Source organism: Citrus clementina, unplaced genomic scaffold (assembly GCF_000493195.1).
Source record: "Citrus clementina cultivar Clemenules unplaced genomic scaffold, Citrus_clementina_v1.0 scaffold_2, whole genome shotgun sequence".
Lineage (NCBI taxonomy): Eukaryota > Viridiplantae > Streptophyta > Magnoliopsida > Sapindales > Rutaceae > Citrus > Citrus x clementina.
Genome location: NW_006262688.1, coordinates 10,691,476 through 10,702,012, shown reverse-complemented (window position 1 = coordinate 10,702,012; position 10,537 = coordinate 10,691,476). Strand labels below are relative to the sequence as shown.

Sequence of the window (10,537 nt, the reverse complement as noted above, 5' to 3'; positions counted from 1 at the left end):
TAACAAGGCCCGCACAGATTTGTTCTTGGGGCGCCCATACACCCCAAAACGCGTCTTGCCAATTAAGGTGTGGATCACCCCTTATAAACCTAGCATCTCTCCCGTGTGGGATTCGCCTAGGGTGTTACATACACCCCCCCTTGGGGACTCAGCGTCCTCGCTGAGGTTTGCCCCACCATCGCTCAAGAGGACACGCGGAGCCGCTCTGATACCATAATGTCATGACCCAACCCAGACCTGGCAAGATATTGTCCGCTTTGGGCCTTAACAAGGCCCGCACGGATTTGTTCTTGGGGCGCCCATACACCCCAAAACGCGTCTTGCCAATTAAGGTGTGGATCACCCCTTATAAACCCAGCATCTCTCCCGTGCTTTGCCGATGTGGGATTCGCCTAGGGTGTTACACCACTACTGCAAATTCTGCCGCCAGTGATGGTTCATATCATCACCGTCCATCTCCCCAACCTCTCCACATGTAGCCCCAACCTCAATCCACATACAGCCCCAACCTCAATAACATCTTAACAGCCATGAACGCACAATTTTTTTTCAACCCGCAATTGCGGCTACTTTCAAGCATCAAGCATCAAGCATCACCAACCATTTTCATTTTGAGGCCATTGATGAAGCTTCACTGCCAATAGAATCCTCTTTATACCCAACACACACCATCAAGCATCAACAACCATTTTATTGAAGTGGGTTTTCAAAGATTTTGTTTATTAAAGTGGGTTTCAAAGATTTTGTCTCTGCTCAGACACAATCAAAGATTTTGTTGACATGGGTTTTCAAAGATGGTTCCAAATCGATTTTGTTGATTTTGATGTAGTCTATCATTTTTGCGAGAATGTTATTTTAGTAATTTTAAGAGTCTACTAATTGTCAAACTAACTGATAACTAACAGCAAGGGAGGTATCTCTAATTACAGCGATACATTCTATCTAGGTGTTAATACACTAAACTTTAAGGGAGGTCCTTAAAAATTATCCTATTTTCAATTAATAACTGAACCAATCGATTAAACCAAACCAAACAAAAACCAATCGGTTCGTTTGTTTAAGAACCATTCAATTTTTTCTCATAGAATCAAACCGAACCGAACTAAAAAATTCTATTCAGTTTGGTAAAAAATCGAACCGTTTGCCCACCCCGAATTTTAGCCCATTGTGACGCGTTATGTTCGTGTGATGGAAAACGCCCGCCATCCAAGAATCCGTTCAACTTTAGAGTCCCAAGGCGACTGGAGATAAACATAAGATAAGATGACGCTTACGTAACAATTACAGCATGGATGGGATTATCCAACCACTTGCTTGCACGTGTACCAAGAAAACAGCTGTCCTGATTCGGAGCGGTTTCAACAATAATTACCGTTTAGACAGATAAACAATAGTTCCCGCTCCTTTTCTTTGTGGGAAAAAAAAAAATTAAAAAAGGAAAACGTGCGCCTTGAAAAAGCGTGGTGAAACTCGATGCCATCTGTATTGTGACATTACGGTGTCGTTGGCTTAAAAAATTTAAAACAACAAACATTAAATTATCATTGTGAAAGCGATTGTTGGTTTGGGTAGTGTTTGACTATTAGCTTTGGTGGTCGTTTTCGACCCCTCCCCGCCTTTTTTATATTTTCGTAATTATCCAGTTTTCCAATAACAAATTTCATCGTCGCGTCTCGTAATTAATTACATTTAAATATTTATTTATCATTATCGAAGCGGTTGCAGTGTAACTATTCTTCACCGCCAAACCAAATCGTCCCGTTCGATCAATATCCAATTTACCGTTGACTGAATGCAGCTAACCTGGCAAAACCCACGGGTTGACGCCCACGCCCAAACGAACTCCTCGCGCGTAAAATCAAACGCTTCCGTCACTTCAAATCCTCGTGCATATAATTGAACCCAAGCTTCGCATTTGGGAAGGCTGTACACTCTCCGCTTTAATTTATTTATATCATCCTCTTTGGTTAATTTAAGAAAAAAAGGAAAAAAAATAGAAAAGAAACAAAATGGATCGCGCCATTCACAGAACCATAATCATCAAAAATCATCTCTTACAACCAAACTCGGATCAAATTCTCACGACAAACGCGTGTCTGAGCTATTCCCCGCCGGAACTCAATGAAGTTTACGATTTTGACCTCAAGGAAATGCGGAAACTACTCGACGGCCACAACTTGCAAGAGCGGGACTGGCTGTTCAATCTCATGGTGCAGAGCAAGCTGTTCAATCCGAGAAAAAGAGGAGAGAAGGTCTACGTGGCGCCTGATTACAATCAGACGATGGAGCAGCAGCGAGAGATGACGATGAAGCGAATCTCGTATTTGCTTGAACGCGGCGTTTTTGAAGGATGGCTTACTGCCAAAGGAGCAGAAGCCGAGTTGAGAAAATTAGCGCTGCTTGAGGTTACCGGAATATTCGACCACTCGCTAGCGATTAAAATCGGTGTTCACTTCTTTTTATGGTAAATTAAAGATAATTTAAAGTTTTTCTTTAATATTAAAATTGATTTTAATAATGGGAGAGGGGGTTGCAGGGGAGGCGCCATTCAGTTTTTCGGTACACAGCGCCACCACGAGAAGTGGCTGAGGGACACTGAAAATTATGTGGTCTTGGGTTGCTTTGCAATGACAGAATTGGGCCACGGAAGTAATGTATGTATGTTAATAAGAAAGGTTCCATTTTTGACGCTGCTGCTTTGTGTATCTTAAAATTGTTTTTCTTAATTGTTTTTAGGTTCGAGGAATTGAAACTGTCACTACATATGATGCAAATACGGGAGAGTTTATCATCAACACCCCCTGTGAATCAGCTCAGAAGTATTGGATCGGTGGGGCAGCTAATGTAAGGGTTTTATTTAAAAAGCATTACTAAATTTTCGTGTATTCGATAAGCAATCTGTTACTAACATGGTTTTGTTCGACTGCGGTTCAGCATGCAACGCATACAATCGTCTTTTCACAGCTCGAAATTAATGGGAAAAATCAAGGGGTTCATGCGTTCATTTGCCAGATCAGGGATGCGGCTGGAAATATCTGTCCCAATATCCGGATAGCTGATTGTGGTCATAAAATTGGATTGAATGGGGTTGATAATGGTCGAATCTGGTAATATTAAGAATTTTTGTTGTTAGATCCGTTTTATCTTCTGTCACTGTCATAATAACTTTATCCTAATTTGAGAGCCAAGTCAAAAGTTTTGCAATCCTTTTTTCAGGTTTGACAATGTCCGAATCCCCAGAGAGAATTTGTTGAATTCAGTTGCTGATGTTTCGCCCGATGGACAGTACCTGAGTTCAATAAAAGACCCAGATCAGGTCGTTACCTTGTTATTGCATTGCTTCTCATTTTCTTCTGCTTCTTGTAGTTCACTGTACTGGATAAAAACAAAAATATTTTTTGTACTCTGAACTAATGGTTTCCTAAGTGCAAGTATTTTATTTATTCTGTTTCAGAGGTTTGCAGCTTTTATGGCCCCTTTAACATCTGGTCGGGTAATTATTGCAGGTAGCTCAGTCTACAAAGCAAAGGTAATGATTTAAACCTGGTTGACATGTTAATTGGACACACTTCTGCCTTGCATGTGTGTATAAATTTGGGGTCAAGGATGGCTGTTATCTAAACCAAAGTATCACTGATATTATATTATTCTTCTCTTATCAGATTGGTTTAGCAATAGCAATAAGGTACTCATTGTCAAGACGAGCCTTCTCTATTACACCAAACGGGCCTGAAGTCCTGTTGCTTGATTACCCAAGTCATCAACGGCGATTATTGCCTCTTCTTGCTAAAACGTAAGCATCTAAACCATTGGTATTGGCAATTTAAATGTTTGCTAGAATTCTTAGGTATACACGCTTCTTTCTCATTCTTTCATCAGAGAGAATGTAGAAATATAATAGTAATGACATTTTCATTATTTCTGTGAATTGTCAGCCTGTGGATAATTTTATAGACCTTGTTTTGTTTCTTCAAATGCAAAACACAGTGCTCACATTTATTCTTAGACCTCTTTCTCTTTGGGAGATGGTGTCATTGCATGCTGAATCTAGCTATTGAGGTTTGGATGACATAGATAATCAGTAATTTATGGTGTCCTTTCAGTAAAAGGGGGTCAAGTTTACACTGACGGATATACATTTTAACAGCTTTGGTAGTATTGTCAACTGGGTGACTAGTGCTGGAGTATTGTGAATTTAGTAACTTCAGTACTGGATTTGCTACTACATTGGCACATGTAAAAGTTCTTACAAATAGTTATCTGTTTGCAATACCTAGGTAGGGTTATATTGTTGCAAGTGTCTACATGTCATACGTATTAAGCAATAGATATTCTGCTGATATTAATGTCCTTATGGCTTCTGTTATATTTGTGGTTAACTACTAATGAAATACTTGTTATTGACTAATCTATTGGTGATTAGCTGATAAACTACTTTCTCTAATTCACTGCTTCCCCACTTTTTGTCATTCCTTCCTCTTCTGCAGATACGCTGCTAGTTGTGCTGCAAATTACTTGAAGATGATGTATGTGAATAGGACGCCTCAATCAAACAAAACCATTCACGTTGTTTCTAGTGCATTCAAGGCCATTCTTACCTGGCATAATATGCGAACACTACAGGTAAGAAACTGCAAGTACAAATGGAGCTAAATACATTTATGGATAGTTTCCTACCAGGAACTAAATTACTGTATCTTTTAGGAATGTCGTGAAGCTTGTGGAGGACAAGGCCTGAAGACTGAAAATCATGTTGGTCATTTAAAAGGTGAATTTGATGTGCAGTTGACTTTTGAAGGGGACAACAATGTTCTGATGCAGCAGGTACTTTTAAGTCCATAGTCATTTGGTTTATGAATTTTGTTACAAAGGACATAACATATAGGTTTTGACGTAGAGATGAATTGTCTGATACCACCTAGAGACATTTGTAGTGCATAGGGTTTGTTCATGTCTGTGTGTTCTAACATGGAGAAAATGCTAGACCCTAACTGTTATCCAATGGCACAATTTATCTTAAACTACGCTGGGAGCTTTGAGTTTGAAGAATAATTTTGACTCCTTGCATTTGGCAGATTTTGTGTCTTTGGAACTGATTATAGCATTTGAGTCATATAGGTTGAATCCTTGTGATCATAATGTATACTTAGCAATATCCAATTGTGATTAGTATAAAAAAATTTTAAGCTTTCAGTTGCCAGTTTCTAACTTCTCTTTGCTTAATGCAAAGAATTAATATGGAAGTATATTTCTACTTTGTTTTGCTTTTCTTGAAGTCTGTCTACAAAGCACTGGTATTTACGAGGTAAATATGTGAAAACAGGTTAGCAAGGCTCTTCTTGCAGAATATTTAGCGGCTCAGAAGAGAAATAGACCTTTACAAGGGTTGGGATTGGAACACATGAACAAGCCTTGCCCTGTCATCCCGTCTCAGCTTACAAGTTCGATCCTCAGGACCACCCAATTTCAAGTAAGCATAATTAGCTGCTCTAATTGCTATATTAAGTAATTCGTTAAAGTTTGTGAACATTGGTAACTGTTTTCCCATGTCAGATGGATGCATTCTGCTTAAGGGAGAGAGATCTCTTGAGTCGCTTTGTTATGAAAGTGTCCCAACATCAAGCAGAGGGACAAAGTAAAGATTACGCCCTCATGCTGGTGAGGACGCTGTTATTTTACCAAGTTCCTGCTTCTCCTTCCTTTTCCCTTCTCTTTTCTAATTGTGGTTTTCAATTTCCCACACCAGAGTTATCAGCTCGCTGAAGACTTGGGAAGAGCATTCTCAGATCGAGCAATGTTGCAAACCTTTATTGATACTGAGGCAACTATATCTAGCGGTTCTTTAAAGGTAAATACTGGCAGCACTTCATTGTAACTTATTCGCAATCCAGATCTAATTTCTGATATCATGTTGCTTCGTTCAATGGAGTAAATATAGTGCATTATATTGTGTGATTGAATAGGGTGTGCTTACTCGATTATGATGAAAGTTTTGTGTATCAAGAGTTCTATTTACAGTCCCCATCATTACGCTTTTGTTTCTTCTGCAGAATGTCCTAGGTCTGTTGAGATCTTTGTATGCTCTGACCTGTTTGGAAGAAGATGCTGCATTCCTACGATATGGTTATTTATCAACAGACAATGCTTCTGCTGTGAGGAACGAAGTGCAAAAGCTCTGCAGCGAAATTCGACCACATGCACTTGCCTTGGTCAGTTCCTTTGGCATTCCCGATGCTTTCTTGGGCCCTATAGCATTCGACTGGATTGATGCAAATACTTGGTCCTCAGTTCAGTAGTATAGGTGCCATACTGTATCTCGTACTTCTATGAAGCAAAAGATTTAGTGATCAAAGCTCTCTGCTTCCGGCAATAAGAGCAGCATAGATAACTCTACCGAACACTTTCTGTCAAACCGTTCATTATTATTATTATTATTACTATTACTACTATTACTTTATTGGTTCAGTCCACAGTTATCATGTTGTTTGGGTTTTCTAAACCCAGCCAATTGCTACCTTGGTAGCAGGAGAAATGTTAATGCAACAAATTGTTCATCAAAATATGATAATAAAATGATACAGCAATTGACTGTAAATAATAACGTCCTCTCATATAACTTGGAAAAAGAACGTCCGCCTGGGGGTTGCACTCACAAGCACGAGGTTAAAAGCATTGCGCACTGTGAGCTAGATGGAGAAAAACTTATGTTGAGATGGTGCGACCGATTAATGATAGGGTAGGTGAATTTTATACTGGAATTTATTAATTTTTATTTAAAGTGAGTCAGTATATAGTTAACTTATATTTTAAAAATAATTTATATAGCTACATTGAAAGAATAAATGTGGATAGATTCTAACCACCTAACTTATCCTAATGAAATTTTAATATTGAGATGTGCTGCATTAAAAGAATAAATATCGATGGATTCTATTATGGGATCACCTAACCTACCCGAATGAAATTTTAATATTGAGGTGGTGATTTATCTTGCGAGACCGGCATTAATGTAGACTGCATGGTTTGTCAATTTCTAATTCCTACATAGCAAGTGAGGTCTGTTTCCGAAGAGCTCCAGAAATTTTTATCGCCTTACTTCTGGGTAGAGCGTTAGTATAAAAATGGTCTTAAAACAAGTAAAAAGCCAATTGGGAAATAGCTAAATCACTGATACGTCAAGTTACAGATCTAACAAGGTCTTTAACATTCTATTATCAGATATCTGTTCTCTGTGTAAGCAAAACGGTATGTGCAAGCACAATCGAAACAACTAGCAAAAATGCAATATTCCAGAGTATGAAAGAAAAGCAAATAGGAATAGGCGTATATTATAGCAATATATCACTAGCCCCAAGAAGGAAAGCTATCATTTCAATTTATATATATATATGTATTGAAGCCATATCAATCATATTCAAATGTCAAACGTTTTTTGTTGTGATATACGACAAGTTTTGCAAGAAGCAGGGAAGAAACAACTTCAGTCTTCAGCAAATCTTTGCCTTCCCATATCCCATAATTAGCAACTATTGTCAGTTTCCTTCTGTGCCCAGAATGTCAGATATAGGGGCAGCCCATCAAACTAGACATGGACAATCTATCTATCAAAACCATCCTGTAAGGAAAATCCAGGATAGCATCAAAAAACTACAATATAATGCTTTTGATGTCTCCTTAAGCTAAAAAGGAGGTCGTTGTACTGATGACATAACACAACACTGTGCGGCAGCAAATTCACTGTTGTATAGATTTTGGTAAATTTGACGAGTTTCTGCATTCAATCAAGACTGCTCAATACTTGTGATAATAGTCAGCCGAATTGTCAGCAAGATACTTGTATGGACTACTTGAACCATGATGCAGAATTTCAGTAGCAGAAGTCATTTCATTTTGAGAAGAATTAACAGTTGCCGAGTCAACTTTTCCATTAGTCTCTATCTTGCCCTTGAAAGAGGATTTATTATCCACAGGAACATCAGCAGTGAGCCGTCCCATTTTCTTTTGCAGATCGGCAAGTGAATCCTTTGTTACTTTTACTTTGGGACTCTTCTTCTCACTGGCAAGCTTGACTTCTAATCTATATAATGCATACGCATCGAAGCCAATGATCTCATACTCGTATAAATGCCACTCCAAACCATCAGAAGGTTGCGGGTCCATGTAATAGGACCTCTTTTGTCCCCCAAACTCCTTCATAACCAGCTTTCTTGATTCATGCCAACCACGTCCACTATGATCTGGCAAGGACCTCTGCTTCCTTGTTCCACTCTCAAATGCCTTTCTATGCTTATCAAAAAAGAGCCACTCTCTAATTGTTTCACCTTCAAGTAAAGCAAGATCAAATAGCTCTGCAAATTCGGAGGAGTCAATTAGTCAGAGCAAAATAAGGTACGGTAACAAGAAACCAAAATTAAATGGGCAAAGAAAAAGGGTAGTAGTACCTGTAGCATTCCATGGAGATTTTGTAGTAGCTGCCCCCTCGCAATGAGGGATACCCACACGCTTACCCTGTGCCCTAGCATTAACAGCATTAAAAAGTAAACTATCCTTCAAGTTAATGCCCCCGGGACGCAGAACTGGAGTCAAACCAGGAGAGTCTTCACTAACAGCCAGGGTAGCATGAAAGTTGCTGCAGTAGTCCTCGAACAACTCAGAACCTAGAGCGGGCCTAGTACAATCCCAAAGTGCACATTTTGGCCCCATAAAAGCAGATGGTGGAGGATGGATGATAGGCAGACTATTGGGTCCAATATCCTTCTCACATTCTTCAGTACCATTCACACCATCAAGAAGCAAATTCTCTAATTCTTGACGAAATATTAAGTGGGAATAATCCAACTGAGTAGTTAACCCCGAGATACCAACCGTGGGGTTGTGCAAGCCTGAGGCAGAGTCCTCACATTTATCAAACCCTTGGAAACAATGTCCCTGCAGCTCATTGTTTACCACATAGTCCTGGCACAAACAAAGGGTTAAATCTGACAATTAAGTTTCTATTGTTTGAATGAAAATGAAAAGTAGTATAAATTTCACATTTTAAAGAAATCTGCAATGAGCTGGAAGCCTATTGGATAATGAAGTTTAAATAACAATGAGCAATCTCCAAAGAATTTGAGGTTGGGAGGGGGAAGTAGGTAGGAGGCCTGACGGACAAGTCCAAAATGTAAAATATTATTAAATCTTCATCACATAATTTTACATATTGTTGCACTTTTACTCATACAATCTGAACCGAAATTGAATTCAAACCCAAATTTTCTAACTTCTCACATCCAAAATTACTGCTAAACATACAATATGAAATCAATTTTTATTTTTGAAAACTATTAAATTTCATATGTTTAATAGGTTCATATTAAAAAAGATATGATACCATAGCACTAAGTCAGTCTTATGTAAAATATGCTAATATGAAGAAAGAAAAGCTCACCTCTTGAAATGCCATCATTGTGCCAGGATGGCCTTGGACATCAGGCTGAGGTTTCATCTCTGCAAATCCAGCTAATGGACTGGTGGCATCGTCTTGCTCATCACCTAATTGTAGCAGACGGTCTATGTCATTGGGGAATAATCCAAGACTACCACCCTGCAGAATTCCCAATGAGGAAAAATAAATAAATTAATACAGTATCAAAGAACGCTTAATGCCAGAGTATAGAAAACATCACATGAACATACATTACAATCCAACAAAATCTTTACTGGAAGGATCATGATAAGGGGTGGGTACATCATGACTAACACCCATAAAAAATAATGCACCCGTCAAAAAAGGTACTTCATAAAAGGCACAAAAGGGATCCCTGAGTATAAAACACAATTCAACTTAACAGACTTACATTCAATCCACCAAAAGAATTTTGATATGGATCAAAATGTTACTTCATCCAAGGTAAGAATAAATACAATCCTTTAGATTTCAAAAGCAATGCATAACATCTACCTATTCTAATGAAAATTGAAGACATAAACAACTAGTGTTGATGAAATTCTAGATACAGACTAGTAATGAAGAGGCTGGGGATGGAGCACTAAGCTCAGAGTTCCACTCTCGAAGTATCTGATTGACTTGCTCCTCCAACACTGCAACATCATTTGCCCGACCCTCCTTCCTAGCAACTCTAAGATTAGCAAACTTTTCTTGGAGATCATTAAGCCGGTTCTTTGCACTGTCCAGCAAGAACTGGTGGGATGCAGATGCACACTTGCTCTTTGAACCACTCTGCATCGAATTCGACCCCCTTCTACTCCGATTCCTACAAAATCAACGACAAAATGCCGGCAAACAGTTAAAAAGGAAAAAGAGAAAAGCAGCAAATATTTTAATTGGAAAAAAAAAAAAGAAATTAAGTCAATAGATACACGTACCCAGAAACGAGGAAAATAATTTTGGGTGTCCAATTTCCACATTTTAAAATGAAATTAAAGTTTTAATAAAAAAATAAGCTGAATTCACCTCTAAAGCTTCCTTAAGTTGGGATTTTCAATATCTGGGTTTCTTTTATGGAATTGCATAAATACAAGATATGAGACAACG

The 10,537-nt window shown here is 38.6% G+C and overlaps 2 protein-coding genes across 3 annotated transcripts in view; one reads left to right on the top strand and one right to left on the bottom strand.

Annotated features, from left to right (window-relative positions):
- The first annotated feature begins 1,719 nt into the window (after positions 1 to 1,719).
- Positions 1,720 to 6,457, top strand: LOC18051504 (acyl-coenzyme A oxidase 3, peroxisomal). 2 transcript variants are annotated; one of them, XM_006446671.2, is made up of 13 exons: positions 1,720 to 2,464; positions 2,537 to 2,654; positions 2,737 to 2,844; positions 2,935 to 3,107; positions 3,217 to 3,316; positions 3,455 to 3,529; positions 3,663 to 3,793; positions 4,488 to 4,623; positions 4,705 to 4,824; positions 5,324 to 5,470; positions 5,554 to 5,658; positions 5,747 to 5,848; positions 6,051 to 6,457. In XM_006446671.2, exons 1-13 carry the CDS (start codon positions 2,010 to 2,012, stop codon positions 6,294 to 6,296), a joined length of 2,016 nt encoding a protein of 671 aa, XP_006446734.1. In that variant the 5' UTR covers positions 1,720 to 2,009; the 3' UTR covers positions 6,297 to 6,457. The 2 variants fall into 2 exon arrangements, with proteins under 2 accessions (XP_006446734.1, XP_024046334.1); XM_024190566.1 differs by lacking the exon at positions 5,554 to 5,658.
- An 869-nt stretch (positions 6,458 to 7,326) lies between these two features.
- Positions 7,327 to 10,537, bottom strand: part of LOC18051503 (transcription factor VOZ1) — a 3,661-nt gene continuing 450 nt past the window's right edge. Inside the window, exons 2-5 of the mRNA XM_006446669.2 lie at positions 10,004 to 10,256; positions 9,431 to 9,586; positions 8,442 to 8,955; positions 7,327 to 8,348 (exon numbers count right to left, since the gene is read on the bottom strand). Of these exons, the coding sequence (XP_006446732.1) occupies positions 7,792 to 8,348; positions 8,442 to 8,955; positions 9,431 to 9,586; positions 10,004 to 10,228 (1,452 nt within the window). The 5' untranslated portion in view covers positions 10,229 to 10,256 and the 3' untranslated portion in view covers positions 7,327 to 7,791. The remainder of the gene's footprint in view (positions 8,349 to 8,441; positions 8,956 to 9,430; positions 9,587 to 10,003; positions 10,257 to 10,537) is intronic.